This window comes from Lissotriton vulgaris, chromosome 1_1 (assembly GCF_964263255.1).
Source record: "Lissotriton vulgaris chromosome 1_1, aLisVul1.2, whole genome shotgun sequence".
In the NCBI taxonomy this organism is placed as follows: Eukaryota; Metazoa; Chordata; class Amphibia; order Caudata; family Salamandridae; genus Lissotriton; species Lissotriton vulgaris.
The window spans coordinates 1,328,549,605-1,328,569,052 of NC_141685.1; the positions used below are offsets into that span (position 1 = coordinate 1,328,549,605).

At 48.8% G+C, this 19,448-nt stretch overlaps 1 protein-coding gene across 2 annotated transcripts in view; it reads right to left on the minus strand.

The window, feature by feature from the left end:
- LIMA1 (LIM domain and actin binding 1) overlaps positions 1-19,448 on the minus strand; it is a 207,547-nt gene that overhangs the window by 36,589 nt on the left and 151,510 nt on the right. For both annotated transcript variants that reach the window (XM_086966210.1, XM_086966218.1), the window contains one exon: positions 10,323-10,431. In XM_086966210.1, the coding sequence (XP_086822336.1) occupies positions 10,323-10,431 (109 nt within the window). The remainder of the gene's footprint in view (positions 1-10,322; positions 10,432-19,448) is intronic.

Consider the following 19,448-nt stretch of genomic DNA (forward strand, 5'->3'; position numbering starts at 1 on the left):
GCCGGACTGATCTGCCAAGCTAACAAGGGTGTGATTAGGGGGTTATCTTGTGTGTTGTTAGACCTGGCACCTTGGCGTGAGTTTCCCTTCCACTTTTTGCTGATGTGCCTCCGATGTTTTGCTGGTTTTCCGATACTCAGGGCACTGCGCCACGGCCGACCCGTGCCGCAGTGCAAGTGCTCCCTACTGTAAATTGTACATGCGATTGGTATCCATGATTGGTTCATTGGATTTACTGTTAGTCCCTAGTAAAGTGCACTAGAAGTGCCGGGGCTTGTAGATGCCAATACTGCTAGTGGGCCTGCAGCGCTGGTTGCGCCACCCACCGAAGCAGCCGTAAAGATATGTCTGGGGACTGCGACCGCAGAACCCGCGTGCGGTCTCGTACTGTCACGCTAGCTGGGCAAGTGCACCCACTTGCCAGCCCCTGAACCTTCCCTTGACTACATATTAGTCACCCCTATGGTAGGCCTGCGGGCAGGGTGCGTTGTAGATGTAAGGTAGGACAGGCCCTGATGTGTGTGGCATGTCCTAGTAGTGACTTACAACCAAAATCGTATTTCACTATTGAAGGCTACCTGCTTCCATTAGGCCAGACTGAGCTGCTGGAATTATTACACCCTATAATCCCAGCAGGCTCAAAGAGCATGGTAGCGAGTCGTGTTTAGTATGCCTGAACTCAGGATGATAAAATATTTCTTGTAGTCAAGTTTATTTTAGTATCCTGTGTTTGCAAAAGCTACTTTTAGAAAGTTAGCATTTGCTTGCCTAACCATTTCAGCCCGCCTCTGCTGGTATGTGTATCTGACTGTCTGGGACGTGTGAGTGACAGGGCTGGGGGAATGACAGGTGGTGAATGCGCAGATTACACCTTAGTGGGAGGTAGGAGTGGCTCTTGACTCTGGATCTTGCTGTGCTCTGCCACCACAATGCTGGCTCCACCCTCCTGGGGAGCGACTGATGACTCAGCCGACACCTGGCCCAGGAAGGGCGAAGCCCCATCAACAAGGTACTCTGGCTGCCCCTGTCCGCACAATGCTGGCTCCACCTCCTGTGGGGCGTCTGATGCGCCTGCCCCTCACACTGAAAGCAGAAGCCGGAGTACACCCACCGGAGTACTCAAGGACTGAAAGTGGCTATGCAAAGGCCCCCCTGGCCTGCGAGAACAAAAGAAATGCAGTATAAGAGAAGTAGCCCTGCTCCTTGAAAATTAAATCCTGTTTGGGCAACAGAAGGAACTATGCCCGACGAGAAGGACCGTGAAGGACAAGGAAGAGTGCTGTCTCTTGCCTGTGTCTGGTGCCTTGCTGCCGAAGGAGAGGAAAAAGGAAAGACTGCGAGAAGACTTTTACTTGACAAGACTTTGTGCCAAACTCTGCTGAAACGATCTCCAAGGGCTTGCTGCTGAACTTGCCCCCTGACCAGCGCCCCAGGACCAGTGGGCGCTACACCCTGAAGAAAGCGACTGTGTGTGCTGCTTATCGCTGCAGTACTGACAGAGGGGTCTGGGAGCGCTGGGCAAGCCTGCCACGCTCCCCGTAATCCAAGGTATCGATATCCTCCCGAACACCGTGACCGGGACCCAAGGCAACAGCGAGAGCAAAGTGAGGTCCAGCCGCCGCTGGCCTGAACACCGTGACCGCATCTGCACCGGGAACCGAGAGCAAAGCGAAGGAGGACCCGTCCGGTCCAAGCTCCCGAGCTGACTGTGCTTCGAGCCGTCAGCCCACCTGCAAAGACGGACAGCCGCCCTGTGAGAACCCCCCTCTGGTCGGTATCCTGCCCGACAGCTCAGCTGTGAGCGCACAGCTGCAACCGGCCCTTGGCTGGGTACGTCCTGCACTTGGGGACCGTACTGCCACTGGCCGCCACCACAACAGCCGCCGCCTCCAGGGTCGGAGCGGACGACGAGGAAAGGACCCTGCCGCCACAGAGCACCGCTGCCCCGGATGACCCTTGACCTGCTCGGCTGAGAGCCGCAACGAACAGCGACCCCGGGAAGGCAACGCGACGTGGGACAGCTCCCCTGGAAGCCGCCTGCTCCACAAGAACTTTGGTGAACCGGCCAGAAGGCCCTAAAGAACGCGGATTGCTAGAAAGAACTGTGGCAACTTGAACTAAGTAACTTGGAACCGCTATTTGAAAGTTTGATAACTGTATTCATAAGCCTGCTTGAAACTTATATAAAGATATATATTTTTACAGAATACAGTTTGGTCTCATTGTGTGGTGGGTTGGTTGTGAGGGTGTAATATTGCAAGTGTTTAACCCTATGTGCCCCAAAGATTAGCCTAAGACTGCTTAAGCCACACTATCTAGAGGGTAAGCAGAGGTTGTCTGGAAGGTAACCCTCAGCCCTGACGAGGAAGAGAGAGTCCCTGCTTGTCGCTAGTGTTACACTGCGCCAACTAGAGCGTCCCCCTTCCTACATTGGACGCAGCGGTAAGGATTTTCGAATTTACACTTGCAGTATCTATACCTTAACTTCTGACCATTGCACAGTGATTACAGTCCAGTTACTTAGCCACAGACTTTGCTTTTGAAATCTTGCCGAAAGAAGATTCCGAGTGTAAGAGCCATGCCGGGCACGAAGAGCCTGGATGGAGCGGAATCCACGACCTCGGAGGTGTTGGAGGTGGAGTGGGACGCCGCAAAGCTGGACAACTACTCAAAGACTGAACTGAAGTTTTTCTGTAAGAAACTCAAGGTTCCGCACGCCGGTTGCAAGAACAAGCCAGAGTTCTACAAGGCCCTGAAAGCCTGGATAGAGTCCAGAAAGGCCCCGGAGGATCAAGATGCCCTCACGGAGCAAGATGCGACTGAAGAGCAGAATGCACCTATGGATCTGGTGGATCTCGAAAGGCAAGACAGTGTGCACAGCTTTGGTAAAGGCCTGTCGCCAGAGGAGCTGGCAGACAGGAAAGAAACAAGGAATCACGAAAGAAAGCTGGCAGAATTAAAAATCCAACTGGAGCTTGAAACAAAAAGAATGGCTCTGGAAGAGCGAAAGCACCAAATGGATTACGAAGTGAAAATGAGGGAGATGAGTCTGAAGGAGAGAGGCTTGGATCATCCTCCCTCTGGTGGCAGCACATCGCCAGTGCAGGTAGAGTCAAGAGTGCACATCCCTAAGGACGTAGTTAAAGAGTTCTTTAAGGGGGATGACATAGGACAGTGGTTTAGGGCATACGAGGTAGCCATGTCCTCCCACCGGGTCCCTGACAAGGATTGGGGAGCGGGGTTGTGGGGAAGGTTCCTTAGCGAAGGGCGAGATACCTTGCTAGATTTGCCCGTTGAAAATCAGAGATCCTATTCCCACATGAAAGAAGCTTTAATGAACAGGTACGGGCTTACCCCTGAAATGTATAGACAGAAGTTTAGGGGGTGTACTAAGCGGCCTGGGAATACGTATGTGGAGTATGTGACTTATTTTTGCAGAGCACTGGATGGTTGGGTGAAGGGTAGCCAAGTGAATGATTTTCAAGGCCTCTGATTTAATTGCATGGGAGCACTTGTCTGATCACTGTTTTCCTGAGTTACGCCAACACCTGATCGATAGCAAGCTGTCCAACCCGAGGAAGCTTGCTGAGGAGGCGGACCGCTGGCTCAGCACCAGGGTCCACAAGGGTCCAGTGGGAGACTCCGCCAAGAGTGGGCAGGGTCCCCAGCAGAAGAGTGGGGGGGACAAGGGGGGAAAACAGAAAGGGTTCCAAAAAGGCCCCCAAAGTAGTTCCCAGGGGAACCAGCAGCAAGGTTCTCAGCCTCCCCCACCCCCAAAGCAGAATGGGGCCCCGACAGGTAAGCCTGTTCCAAAGGGGCCCTTCAATTGTTACAAATGTGGCGAGCCTGGGCACATCTCCAGTGACCCCAAGTGTCGCCTGTTTGGAAAACCCGCACCCACTGGTGCTCCGCCCAGTCAAGTGACTAGTGTTCACTTAGGAGAAGAAGTGATGGTCCCGGGGGTGGAGATCCCGTTCACATGACCCTAGTCTCGCTAGGAGACAGTGAGATGATCCCTACGAACTACCTGCCCTCTAACACTAAGAAATATGGGCAGGTGGTGATCATCAATGGCAAGGAAGCTGAGGCTCTTCGAGACACAGGAGCCAGTGTGACTGCAGTGAGGCAGCACCTGGTGTCTCAAGAGCAGGTTGTACCCCATGCCTACTGTAGGGTTATCAACGCTGATAATTCGGAGAGTCAGTGTCCGATGGCTCAAGTTCCCTTCGAGTGGGGGGGGGGGGGGGGGGGGGGGGGGGTCTCTGGTACTCTGCAGGTCTGTGTAAGGAAAACCATGCCTGTTGACTGTTTGCTAGGGAATGACTTGGAGCACTCCCCTTGGGAAAAGGTGGAGAAAACGACTCACCTGCGGATGGCGGGTCTGCCTGACTGGGCGTGCGTGACCACCCGGTCAATGGCAGCCAGTAGGGGTGATCAAGAGGTCCTGGGGCCTGAAGGAGAGGCCCAGGAACCGGCCTTAGGGAGAAGGCGCAGGGGACGCGGGAAACCGGCCCCTGAAGTTCCCACGGTCCAGGAGGAAGCAGACCTTGAGGGGGATGCCCTGGAGCCTACAGGGGAACAGATTGCCGAACTGGGGGACCTGCCTGAGCTGACCCATTGGCAGCAAGAAGGAGGACCCTCCAGGGAGGAATTCTGCAAGGAGCAGAAAGAATGCCCTTCTCTCGTGGGTATGCAGCAGCAGGCTGCAGACCAGGCCAATGGTGTTCAGGCCAAAACACATTATGTGTACTGGGAGAACGACCTCTTGTATTCAGAGCCTAAGGCTGCTGAACCTGGGTCAGCCCATGTGCTGGTGGTACCCCAGAAGTTCAGAGCCTTCCTACTGGGGCTGGCTCACGATGTGCCTTTAGCAGGACATTTGGGGATGGACAAGACCTATGACAGGCTTGTCACCCACTTTTACTGGCCCCAAATGCACAAGAGTTCAGACGCTCATTGTAGAACCTGTCCGACTTGCCAGGCAAGTGGGAAGACCGGAGGGAAGAACAAGGCTCCCCTCCAACCCTTCCCTGTGGTCGGTACGCCATTCCAGCGAGTGGGTATTGACATCGTTGGGCCTCTGGACCCCAAGACAGCCATGGGCAACAGGTTCATCCTGGTCTTGGTGGATCACGCCACCCGGTACCCTGAAGCCATCCCTCTGAGGACAGCGACGGCCCCCGTGGTGGGACGGGCACTGATGGGAATTTTCTCACAAGTAGGATTCCCTCTAGAGGTGGTGAGCGACAGGGGTACCAACTTCATATCCAAGTATATGAAGTCCCTTTGGCAAGAGTGTGGCGTAACGTACAAGTTCACCACACCTTACCATCCCCAAGGTAACGGGTTGGTTGAGAGATTCAACCGAACCCTGAAAGGCATGATCATGGGCCTGGAAGGTCCAATGAGGCGTAAGTGGGACGTCCTCTTACCATGCCTGCTCTTTGCATATCGCGAGGGACCACAGAAGTCCCTAGGGTTCAGCCCCTTTGAGCTACTGTACGGCCACCCCGTGAGAGGACCACTGAGTTTGGTAAAGGAAGGCTGGGAGCAATCTCCCAGGAAACCTCCCCAGAATGTATATAGCTACATGCTGGCCTTCAGAAACCAAACCAGGCGCTTCAGACAACTTGCCGAGGCAAATCTGGAAGCGAGCCAGGAGGGGATGAAGCGGTGGTACGACCAGAATGCCACTCTGGTCGAGCTTCAGCCTGGACAAGAGGTGTATGTCCTGGCCCCAGTGGAGCCCTGTGCCCTTCAGGATAAGTGGACAGGTCCATTTGAGGTTGTGGAGCGCAAGAGCCCAGTGACATACTTGGTGGACATGAAGACGCCCAGGAACCCTTTGAGGGTCCTACATGTCAACCGCCTCAAGCCCCACTTACGAAGGTCCGAAGTGGGCATGTTGTTGGCAACTGATGATGGAATGGAGGAGGAGTCGGAGCCTCTTCCTGACCTCTTAGTGGCCTGTGAGAAAGACGGGTCAGTGGATGGAGTTAACCTCTCACCCACCCTGACTCCCGAACAACAGGAAGACTGCCGCCAGTTGCTGGGGCAGTTTCCAGATCTGTTCTCCCTGGTTCCGAGTGTCACAGATTGGTGCGTCCATGATGTGGACACTGGAGACAGCTTACCTGTGAAGCATAAGGCTTACAGAGTGACTGACAGGGTCCGGGCCTGCATCAAGGAGGAGGTCTCCAAGATGCTTGCCCTTGGGGTGGTTGAGTCTTCCAGCAGTCCTTGGTCCAGCCCCGTAGTCTTGGTCCCAAAGGCTGCTGCGCCGGGAGCCACACCCGAACTACGGTTCTGTGTGGACTACAGAGGACTCAATTCAGTCACGAAGACTGACGCGCACCCCATTCCCAGAGCTGATGAGCTCATTGATCGGCTGGGGGCTGCCCGGTTCCTCAGTACGTTTGATTTGACGTCTGGGTACTGGCAGATCGCCTTGACCGATGGGGCAAAGGAGAGGTCGGCATTCTCTACACCAGATGGGCATTTCCAGTTCCGGGTTATGCCATTTGGAATGAAGAATGCCCCTGCCACCTTTCAGAGATTGGTCAACCAGGTGTTGGCTGGGCTGGACGAGTTCAGTGCCGCCTACCTGGATGACATCGCGGTGTTCAGTGGCACATGGCCAGAACACCTGCGACACCTCTGGGAAGTGTTGATGGCCCTGCGCAGAGCAGGCCTCACAATCAAGGCAAGCAAGTGCCAGATTGGGCAGGGTTCCGTGGTGTACTTGGGACACCAAGTGGGGAGTGTCAAGGTAGCACCCTTGCAACCCAAAATCGAGACCATCCTGGCTTGGGAACCCCCCCAAGACCCAGACTGCAGTGAGAGCCTTCCTGGGGCTCACTGGGTATTACAGGAGGTTTGTCAAGGGCTATGGCACGATCGTGACCCCCTTGACCGAGCTGACTTCGAAGAAGCAGCCCAGGAATGTGATTTGGACTGACACCTGTCAGAAGGCTTTTGACACCCTGAAGACTGCCATGTGCACGGCGCCCGTGCTCCTGGCTCCTGATTTCTCCAAGGAATTCATAGTGCAAACAGACGCTTCAGAGCATGGTGTAGGGGCTGTTCTTTCACAGATGACTGAGGAGGGCTTTGACCAACCCGTAGCCTTCATAAGTAGGAGATTACTTCCACGGGAAAGTAGGTGGAGTGCAATAGAGCGTGAAGCATTTGCTGTGGTCTGGGCGCTGAAGAAGCTAAGACCCTACTTGTTTGGGTCTCACTTCCGAGTTCAGACGGACCACAGGCCCCTCAGATGGTTGATGCAAATGAGGGGTGAGAACCCGAAACTGTTGAGGTGGTCCATTTCTCTACAGAGCATGGACTTTACGGTGGAACACCGCCCTGGCACCGATCACGCCAACGATGACGGTCTGTCCAGATTTTTCCGCCTTAGTGATGTGGAACTCCCTGGGGAAGGGTAGTTCCCCCCACATTTCAGCTGGAGGGGACACATGTTAGACCTGGCACACCTTGGCGTGAGTTTCCCTTCCACTTTTTGCTGATGTGCCTCCGATGTTTTGCTGGTTTTCCGATACTCGGGGCACTGCGCCACGGCCGACCCGTGCCGCAGTGCAAGTGCTCCCTACTGTAAATTGTACATGCGATTGGTATCCATGATTGGTTCATTGGATTTACTGTTAGTCCCTAGTAAAGTGCACTAGAAGTGCCGGGGCTTGTAGATGCCAATACTGCTAGTGGGCCTGCAGCGCTGGTTGCGCCACCCACCGAAGCAGCCGTAAAGATGTGTCTGGGGACTGCGACCGCAGAACCCGCGTGCGGTCTCGTACTGTCACGCTAGCTGGGCAAGTGCACCCACTTGCCAGCCCCTGAACCTTCCCTTGACTACATATTAGTCACCCCTATGGTAGGCCTGCGGGCAGGGTGCGTTGTAGATGTAAGGTAGGACAGGCCCTGATGTGTGTGGCATGTCCTAGTAGTGACTTACAACGAAAATCGTATTTCACTATTGAAGGCTACCTGCTTCCATTAGGCCAGACTGAGCTGCTGGAATTATTACACCCTATAATCCCAGCAGGCTCAAGGAGCATGGTAGCGAGTCGTGTTTAGTATGCCTGAACTCAGGATGATAAAATATTTCTTGAAGTCAAGTTTATTTTAGTATCCTGTGTTTGCAAAAGCTACTTTTAGAAAGTTAGCATTTGCTTGCCTAACCATTTCAGCCCGCCTCTGCTGGTATGTGTATCTGACTGTCTGGGACGTGTGAGTGACAGGGCTGGGGGAATGACAGGTGGTGAATGCGCAGATTACACCTTAGTGGGAGGTAGGAGTGGCTCTTGACTCTGGATCTTGCTGTGCTCTGCCACCACAATGCTGGCTCCACCCTCCTGGGGAGCGACTGATGACTCAGCCGACACCTGGCCCAGGAAGGGTGAAGCCCCATCAACAAGGTACTCTGGCTGCCCCTGTCCGCACAATGCTGGCTCCACCTCCTGTGGGGCGTCTGATGCGCCTGCCCCTCACACTGAAAGCAGAAGCCGGAGTACACCCACCGGAGTACTCAAGGACTGAAAGTGGCTATGCAAAGGCCCCCCTGGCCTGCGAGAACAAAAGAAATGCAGTATAAGAGAAGGAGCCCTGCTCCTTGAAAATTAGATCCTGTTTGGGCTACAGAAGGAACTCTGCCCGACGAGAAGGACCGTGAAGGACAAGGAAGAGTGCTGTCTCTTGCCTGTGTCTGGTGCCTTGCTGCCGAAGGAGAGGAAAAAGGAAAGACTGCGAGAAGACTTTTACTTGACAAGACTTTGTGCCAAACTCTGCTGAAACGATCTCCAAGGGCTTGCTGCTGAACTTGCCCCCTGACCAGCGCCCCAGGACCAGTGGGCGCTACACCCTGAAGAAAGCGACTGTGTGTGCTGCTTATCGCTGCAGTACTGACAGAGGGGTCTGGGAGCGCTGGGCAAGCCTGCCACGCTCCCCGTAATCCAAGGTATCGATATCCTCCCGAACACCGTGACCGGGACCCAAGGCAACAGCGAGAGCAAAGTGAGGTCCAGCCGCCGCTGGCTTGAACACCGTGACCGCATCTGCACCGGGAACCGAGAGCAAAGCGAAGGAGGACCCGTCCGGTCCAAGCTCCCGAGCTGACTGTGCTTCGAGCCGCCAGCCCACCTGCAAAGACGGACAGCCGCCCTGTGAGAACCCCCCTCTGGTCGGTATCCTGCCCGACAGCTCAGCTGTGAGCGCACAGCTGCAACCGGCCCTTGGCTGGGTATGTCCTGCACTTGGGGACCGTACTGCCACTGGCCGCCACCACAACAGCCGCCGCCTCCAGGGTCGGAGCGGACGACGAGGAAAGGACCCTGCCGCCACAGAGCACCGCTGCCCCGGATGACCCGTGACCTGCTCGGCTGAGAGCTGCAACGAACAGCGACCCCGGGAAGGCAACGCGACGTGGGACAGCTCCCCTGGAAGCCGCCCGCTCCACAAGAACTTTGGTGAACCGGCCAGAAGGCCCTAAAGAACGCTGATTGCTAGAAAGAACTGTGGCAACTTGAACTAAGTAACTTGGAACCGCTATTTGAAAGTTTGATAACTGTATTCATAAGCCTGCTTGAAACTTATATAAAGATATATATTTTTACAGAATACAGTTTGGTCTCATTGTGTGGTGGGTTGGTTGTGAGGGTGTAATATTGCAAGTGTTTAACCCTATGTGCCCCAAAGATTAGCCTAAGACTGCTTAAGCCACACTACCTAGAGGGTAAGCAGAGGTTGTCTGGAAGGTAACCCTCAGCCCTGACGAGGAAGAGAGAGTCCCTGCTTGTCGCTAGTGTTACACTGCGCCAACTAGAGCCTCCCCCTTCCTACATGTGTGCAACTCCCTTACCCTGTCTAGAGTAATGGGTTCTGCCTGGCTTAGGTGCATACCCTAGCGAACCAGAAACCCCATTTCTAAAACTTCCAAACGAATTGTACCCCCAAACTGAAGACTACAGATACTACCCTCCTGAGAATCCCACCACATAAGATATACCTAGACAACCCGTTTGAGGGGTCCTTCTCTACTCAAGAAATCCCAACCTAATCCATTTGAATTGCGCCCTCCACTAGAAAAATATTTACTCGTAACATTGCCCCAGCCCCCAGAACCACTAGCTATCTCCTCAAGGCTGAAGGACACTGTTAAATGCTACAAAAGCAAGCCTAGACTCAGAGGTACTTACACAGGTCACAAAAGTAGCTGTGCCACTTGAATTACAACTAAATAATCCATTATTGTTTCAGATTTTCCAAACGTCACTATTTACTCTACCACCAGAGGAGCACAAACCAGCACTAACCCAAGTGTCCAACATTATTCTCTGCATCAATATCAAAGTCCTCGGATGACTGGCTGTTTTCAGATACCCTTCTTCCGGGTGAAATTACGATTGGCTCTCGATGAATTGGCTAAAAAACAAAAAATAAATCATCATGATAAATGTCTTTAAAAATGAAATTGATAACACTTACAAAATACAATGAATTGACAGGTTTTTCTTTTTTATAGATTTGTATAGCTTTTTTTAAATTACCCTTTTGCACTTTGAGACCCAGAAATAGAATCTCTAGTTCAATCTACTTCCAACCGTGTAGCCAACATAAGTAAATGAACTTTTGTACATACTGTACATCTATGAATCATTCAAACAGTAAAACTAAAGGGACAGCGGCTCTTAGTCTTAATATACAAATATAATTCTAGGAAAGGAGTTGGGACTAAGCATATCAAAGAAAGACATAATAAAATAAGCAGGCAGGAGGATATCAGTGCATATCAGCTATGTACAAGATCTCACATACAGTCAAGCAATGCTGTTGCAATCACTGTGCCCTTCACAGCCCATAGTTCAAGGGGGACGGTCATACGATTTTGCTTCCAACCTCACCATAGATTTTATTGCAGCACATACTACCTGTTCTCCCCTGTCTGGCGCTGCAATGTCTCTCCTTCGGCAACCGCTCTGTGTTCAGACATTTTTTTTTTTTAATGTTTTTATTTTCCGCATCGGTGGACACAACATTACAGCATTTGTTAACAGGATGGTTCATCATACATTGTATGCTGTGCGCATATAACTTAATCATCTATGACATTGCATTTTTCTTTTCAAACAACTTCTTTTCAAACAACTTATCTCCCATGATTGTTAATTCCCCCCTCCCACAACTCCCCTCGCACTTTTAATCAGATCATCCGTGTATTACTCATTGTACTGGGTCAATTCTATACATTACAGTAATATCTCACATTCCTCCTACTTTCGACACCTCTTTCGCCAGTGTTAGTTACTTCCGTAGTTAACAACTACTGCACCCTACAGTGTGCAACCACTTCAATCAGATGGGGGGGGGAGGGGGGGGGGGAGGAAAGAGGGGGAAGAAGGGAGGGAGGGAGGAGGAAAGGAGAGGGGGGGTGTTCAGACATTTACCCATTTTTTTTTATTGTTGTGGCATAGCCGCTAATTTCCGAGCAATTGCTATGCATCGTTTATTCAATATGAATATTAAGTCCACAAACCAACAAATATGCTTAGTTGATATATCATGCTAGGCCTAGAAGACGTTCTTGTGAGGTCACACTATTCGCTGATCTGTTATTTTCAATATTATTTCCACAACCTCTACCCAATAATTTACAATCACTCGGCATAACCATACCATGCAACAAAAATCTAATTCTAGTGCACCACATTGCAGGCACTCAGAGGGTACCCCCTCATACATGAGACTAGAGAATTTAGGTGAAAGGTATGTTTGATTGCGGTAGGTCAACTTGGTGCATTTGAATTGGGAAATACATTAAACCTATTTGGTATGCTCTGAACACCCCACCCATTTCAATTTCAGGCTATGAGAATTTTGTACATAGGCGCTCAGTAATGTACAGAATATATTACCATCCTACAGCACTGCCTGTATGTAACCATCTTCTGAGCACCCATTGCAGCTGATCTGCACGGCAATAAACTTTGTAACTCGGGCCCCTGATTTCCCTTCTTGAACAGGCCTCTTCGGTTTGTGCCACTCTGCCAGCACCCCAAACTTGTGGCAACAATATTCCCTGCAACTTCCAAAAGAAGCCAGGCCTCACCATTAGAATTAGTGTTGCAAAATAGAATAGCAACCTAGGCAGCACCAGCATCTTTGCCACTGCCACTCTTCTCTTTGGGGACAGTGAGAGTCCGATCCAAAACGGAAGGGATTTCTTAATAGCCATCATTCTCAGGTTGCTCTCCATTAAGCGTTTCAAAAGTAGGATATATCTGAACACCCATGTACTCAAATGTTTTAAATTGAAAATTTCAATCTACCAGTTGATTGACAGGGGGAGAGATCCACCTGGTATCGGGCAACGTGGAAAAAGACAATTTCGACCAGTCTAGCACCATCATAACATTATTTATTGCAGTGGCATTACCTCTCGGGTAAAGCAATGCATCATCTGCATATTATAAGACAAATTGCCAACGATCATCAAGTTTAATTTCCCACTCCGGTCCCTTCTGTCTCAACATGCAGGTCAATAGTTCCACAGTGAATGCAAAAAATATGCGACAAGGGCGACCCCCCCCCCCCGCCCCCCCTCATCCAGCCTCAATCCCGGTTTCACCTCCAAGAGTAGTGACTCGTGAATTCCTATCTTCAACCTTGCCAATGAGTACAGTAACCCAACCATCTTTAAAACACAGGCTCCAATCCCAGCTTCTCCAGTACTGCCAATAATTAAGGCCACTTCAGTGTATCAAAGGTCTTCGCAATGCCAAGAGAGGCCACCCAGTTATTAGTAAAGTGTTTCTCCACCTTTTACATGACATGATCTATTCAGATTTCAACCTGTAGTTTGACCAGAAACAAAACCATTGTCATCATAGTATACTACATCAGTTACCAAATGAATAAGCTTATTTTCCAGTCACTTTTCCCACAATCGTATAATCTATTTTTAAAAAGAATAGTGGAAGATACAACCTAACATTCAATGAGTCGCCTATCGGTTTTTGTCAGGACCGTAATAGTTGCTTCTCTTAAGGACTGTGGCAGAACTCTCTGCTGTTCAGCTACTTGGAACACTTTCAATAGCTTAGGAGTCAGAGTTTTAAAACAGGCTTACCACTCCATCAGAAACCCATCAGCCTGTGGGCCCCCCGCTAATTGACCAATTGCCCCATCTAATTTGTCCTTCATTAGAGGAACCTCCAATGGTGGACTCTGTTCCCCAGTAACGCATTTCATAGGTATCCTTCCTAAATAGGGTCGTACCGTCTCAATCTCTCCCCCGAATGTCATCCTGAAGTTGTGTGTAGTAGGTCATTAAAGTATCATTAATTTCCTGCTGCTTATTACTCACCAACCCTATAGCCTGACGTATTGCACATATAGCCCTAGATGATTGTGACCAGCTTATGAAAAGATGTGTCAAAGCAGGTAATCTCCTCAACTAATCTTCAAAACAATGCATAGCTATGGACAATATCCATGTTAGGGTGGCCCTAAACATATTGCCTTCACTCATATGGAAAACACGAAGCATCGAGCCACTCAACTCACTGCCATCCTTCCCACACAATGCTTACAAAACTCACACTGAACAACCCAACACATAACTAAACAGCAGTCACCGTCAACAACCAGATGCTCTACTCCACTTCAGATCAAATAACTGCACACACTATGCTTCACTGTTGATCAAGCAATCTAAGACAGTTTTCTGAAGGAGGATACATTCTGGAATCTGGATTATGCAAAGAAAACAAATGGCCATGACAGACGAAACTGCCAAATCTACTCTGAAGACGCCCGGCAGCAAAATATCGATTTGAACATATGAAAAGAAAAAAGACTGACTGAGTTTTCATTTTAGTAGCAAGAAAATCCAGAATTCAGTAAAAATGCAATATTGACATCTAAAGTGTATTTTTGAAGGGGGGTTATTGCAAAGCCCTGTCTGACTGCCAACGCACCATGCTTTTACTTCGATTTTAATAACTAACGGACCTAGCCAACAAGTTGACCTATGCACTTCAAAGAGAAAGGATGTGTCATAACTTTCTCATCGCTCCTTCAAGCAATCACAATGACCATCTAGCTCTCCACCACATTTCTAGACTGGAACATTTTTAGAAGAAATGTTCTGAGAAAACGGCATTGATGGGTTATCTTTTGAAGCGTTCTACCCTTTCGGAGGGGGGCGCAGAATTAAGAATACTCCAACCTATATTTCACATACTTCGGTAGAAAAGCATGGAGTGGGGGTCGGGGCAGGATTACCAGAGCTGTAATAGCCAATTCCATCTGGTAACTCTTGCTCTGCACTGTACCATTACAATTCGTTAGTGCAGGAATGGGAAACAACATGCTGGATCAGGATTTAACGGGCCCTTTCCCGAATGTATTTCCAATTCCACTTGTGTTTAACACAGATTCTTCCGGGTTTCAGAAAGAACAATCTGTGTGAATTAAAACCAAGGAAGAACCAGGTGTGGTTTGGGGAAATTGTTAATATGGCTGATGGTCTCTCACATGGAGCCATCGCTCGAGCAGACTCTTAATTGGGCCCTATGAACAGTAGATTTTAACATCCTAACTTGTCAACTGAGCTCCTGTCAAACAGGGCTTTTCAGTGGAACTTGACTCGGCCAAATATTTCATTCATTCATCGGTTGCAGTAACCTTTGCTCATTCCAGTCTGATGAAATTTCATCAGAATCAGGGGAAGCAGAAATTGCAAAACGCCATTTGACCCTTCTGATGAGACAGACCATTCAAGAGACATCCCAGAAACAATGAACCGCAAAAAACAACCATACCACCACTCTTATTTTACAAAACAATCTTTAATACAGAGACAGGCTTGACTTTACATTATAGTCACAGATAGAAAAGGCACAACAGGGAGCAACTAAAACTTAAAGATTTAAATGTCCCCAGTTATTTTTTACTTATAAATGTTTATATTCATAAAGAAGATCATTGCCAAATGAATCCCTGGCTGAAATTATTTGAATCCCCTTTCCAGCATTTAATGGCAAAATACCGGGAAGCAGTGATAATAATGGCGGGAGATGTAAATGCCTGTTTATTCCCTGTACAGCTAGACCAACACTGGGAGTAAGTGTTGGATTCCTACAACATTCCCGTAGCACAGTTTCCAGCAGGTACCATCAAAAAAAGAGGACAAAGTGCTGAGTGAAAGGCTGGCAAGTCATGGTCTTATTTACTTAAATGGACGTTTTAAAAAGGATTCACCAGCTATAGTAACATCTCGGCAGGGCCACTCTTTGGGCCCTATTGATTATATATTCACGTCCCTTTGGAATTTTGGCCGCTTTGAGGTGGCAAAATATGAGGGCAGTGACCACTGGGCAACCACAGCAGTTCTTGATTTGTGTGAGCCAGTATCTCCTGAGAGAGTGTTTCCTTTAGAGATGTCCTATCCGCGCAGGGTCACAACACGTTAAGACACTATGCATCTTCAACAATTAGCAACTCTTCAGTTAGAGGAGATGGTTCCTACCCTCCCTACTCATGCTGATGATGTTATTGTGTGGTATAATAATATTTTGCAACAAGTTTTGGGCTGTATTTTAGTGAAAATAAGTGGAAAGGGTGGACTGACAAAATCGCGCACAAAGGGTGTCCTGGGCTGGTTTGATCAGGACTGCCAAAAGCTGAAACGACTGGTGAGACAGAAAACAAGGAGTGCTAGGTGTCGTTTCATCCCATTAGCCACCCAAGAGCTGGTTAAACTTAAACGCCAATATAAATCCCTTGTGCAGTCGAAAAAGGTAGCTTTTTATCATAGGAAGTGGGAGGAGATTATACTATTAAAGAGCAAACATTCTGGACAAAGGTCAAAGAGTTTAATGGCCAAAGTAGGGGGTTTCTCACCTGTATAATACCGGAAGCACAGTAGGCCACTCATCTGACTGAGTTATACAGGGGACCTTTAGGTTTAGATGGCACTCAGTACATCTATGGGCAAACCCTCCCAGCCAACTGGTTTTCAGTGAAGGAAGTTAAGACAGTTATTGAGAGAATAAAACACTCTTGTGCCGCTGGTCCGGACAATGTCCCGGCGGTAATAATTAAAACAAATAGTGTTTGGTGGGCTAGAATTTACTTTACCCGGTTCAGTTGGGTTGCAGGGTCTGCCCTTTACCTCTGGAAGGGGTCTATTGTGAAACCGATTTCACCCTTGGCAGGGGTCTATTGTGAAACCAAGCGGCGATAATTCAAAACATATGTCCTCTGGTGCGCGTAACAGACACCAATAGGCCATGGGTGGAGCTACGCGACCGCCTATGGCGTGTTCGGTTTAAAAAAACAGAATGCACCCGAAGGCCAATGAAATTGGACCTTGGATTCTGCAACGGCACGAGAGTTGTGGAATGCAAGGTCCATTTTCAATTTGCCCGGAATAGGCTCGCGCTGCGCGACACTGCATTCGCAGTGTAGGCTAGACCCGAGACCTAAAAATAGGGAGTGGTACAGACCCAGTGCATTACAGGCTTATAAGCCTTTTGGACATTTCATTAAAGATACTCTCCAAGATTATTTTAGCCAAACTTTAAGAATGGGCCATTGAAACTAAGAATTCCTTTCGAACAGGGGGGCTTTCGGGAGGGTCATTCAACCATAGACCACTGCTTTGCTTTGTGGGCTATTACTCGAAAGGCAGTGGAGGAAAATAAAAGACTGTGCAGTTGTTTTGTAGATTTCCGGACAGCCTTTGATTTTGTTGACAGGGATATTTTATGGGGAAAACTCGCCGCTTCGGAATTACCACTACACCTCCTTGGGGCTCTTCAATCCCTGCACTCTGGCAATTGGGCTCAGGTGGAGTTAGACAAGACAGGAAGGATGTCCCAAAGAATCTCTATCGTAAACATTGGCCTGCGTCAGGGGTGCATTTTAGCACCCCTACTTTTCAGTTTATTTTTGGCCGACCTCCGAACAGCTATTTCCCAATCAAAGTCTTTTTCACCTAAAATTGGGGATCAGCATATTGCTGGTCTGCTCTATGCAGATGATTTGGTATTAATGGACTACACTTCAATTGGTCTGCAGAGGAAACTCAAGGCATTGGCCTCTTATAGTAAGCAGAACAAGCTTTGTATTCTTCTGGAAAAGACTAAAATTATGATTTTTGGGAAAAAAGTGCAGAGTTTTTCCTGGTATCTTGATTCTCAGGTGGTGGAACAAGTGGATCAGTATAAATACCTGGGTTTAACTTTTAGGAAAAATTTGAATTGGGGTGCACATTGGAATGACACTAGGCAGAAGGCTCTTCTGCAGTCAAGCTGTTTATCTGGATTTAATGGTACATTTGGGGGCCTATCCCATTATTAAAGGCCTATGATGGGAAGATGCCACCAATAGGCCTGTATGGAGGAGAGACATTCTCTCTTGATCCAACCTATGAATGGGACAGACTGGAAGGGGCAGTACTTAAAAGACTTCTATCACTCCCACAAGGTACCATGGTCCAGGCTATAAGGAGAGAGTTTAGTCTGGTATCTTGGAACATCGCGGCCGCCACCCGGGCTCTAAGATACTTTAGCCACCTCATCATTCTCCAGCAGGGTGTTAAAGTATCCAGATTGTGCTGCGAAGAGAGAATGTTTTTATGGACAATTGTCTAAATAAACTTGTTTTTGAACCTAAAGATTTATGGATTCCTTAATTTAACAAGATTAGAATTCAGATTATTGCACAGGATTCGCAAACAGCAACACAGGGCTAGCAACTGGCATCACTAATGGACCCCAAGTCTGCCCAGGAGAACCAACAACACTCATTTGCCAAGCAGAACTCAAAATGTCGGACAGTCTTGCTCTGCTCCAGAATAATTTTCAGAGTAAATTTGTTTGTCAGTGTACAGCTGTCCCCGTGCCTTGTTGCTGCTTCACCCCGCTACCTCTCGAACAGGTCTTTTTTTTTTATTTTAACAAGATCTACCGCCCTCTATGCTCCCGCCCAAAAAATAAACATTCTCAAACTGCCAGTTCAGTGCCAAACCCGGTGCATTTCTTCCCAGGATGCAGGGGAATTCTGTTCATCAGGATACTGACTTTTAGCCTTTACTTTTTATGCGCCTATTGTGCAGATGCGTTTATCTCCTCTACATCGACCAACTATTTCGATGAGTTTCCACTCTGAATATATTCATTTATTGAACTCAGAGAATGGTGATTAGCTTAATGCACAATTAATTCATACTCAATACAAGGAGTAAAGACAGCATACAACCCAGGCGGGCTCTAAAACTACTTATCTCAAACAATGACATTCTGCCCACAATCCTTCACACCACTCACTTAGCTATGTGGGAATTAACGCACGCTAACGTCTAAAGGGTCCTCACAGCAAAAGTCAATCCAAAAGCTAGGTCTGAATCAGACGCACCCCAAGTGAAAGTCAAGCATTAATAAAAACATCAACCCCTTGATATTACAATTCAGACAGAACCTGAAGCACACAAAAAAACCACAGGCCTTGGAATCTGTGTTTAACAATGATGTTCATTTACAAAGCACCGAACTGCAAGAACACACAGCAGGAATAAGAGTTAGGCCATACAAATAGTTGAAATGTCTAAATGGTGCCCGCCAGCACCTGCAACTTCCACTGGAAGCCAGTTCAAAGAGAGGCCACTTCCGGCTAAAGGCTGAATCACCTTCCTCCAAGGAAGGCTCATTGTCAAATAAATGGTTCATTTCTCAGCCTCCCCCCCCCCCCCCCCCCCGTAGTTTCACCCTCTGAACTTACCTAGAACCAAGAGAAACGGGTGTTGCTATAGAACCAGGTAAATAGAGAGCACCTTCAAGAGTAAAGATGAGCTCTAGTGTCTAAGGGTTACAGAGAGGTGGAGGGGCCTGGTCATTTGATCAAGACCTACTTAATCAACACCTTTTAAGAAATAGAATTGTTCGCTCGGATGGACAAATGATAGATTCACCCCACTGAAGAAAGAAGCTCAAGGGGCTCTCATTTTGAGGAGTGAATGCTCATCCTCCACACAGTCATGCTAGGATGACACGATGTAAAACGGACTTCCATCTCCAGCCCAAAAAATAGATACTAAAATAAAAAACACATCTTGACTTTATGCACTTAGACAAGGGGACTATATACTCTACATAGTGGTGGTTGGGCATGATCACTGTCCATTAATATTTCTGAGGTACCCTAGCGTCACCAGACCCGCAACAATCAGACCCGCAACAATCACATGTCAAACGATAACACACAAGCCTCATTTACAAGTACATGGTATTTTATAGACCTGTGAAGTACTCGGGTGCGGCTGCAATTAGACGGTCGCGACGCCAGCCCGCAAAGCTGTCTCAGCCGAGACACACAATGGTGGGGGCTGAAGCCTGGTGAGCCCAATGGGTGTTGTGCGCCTGCGACGCAATTAACAA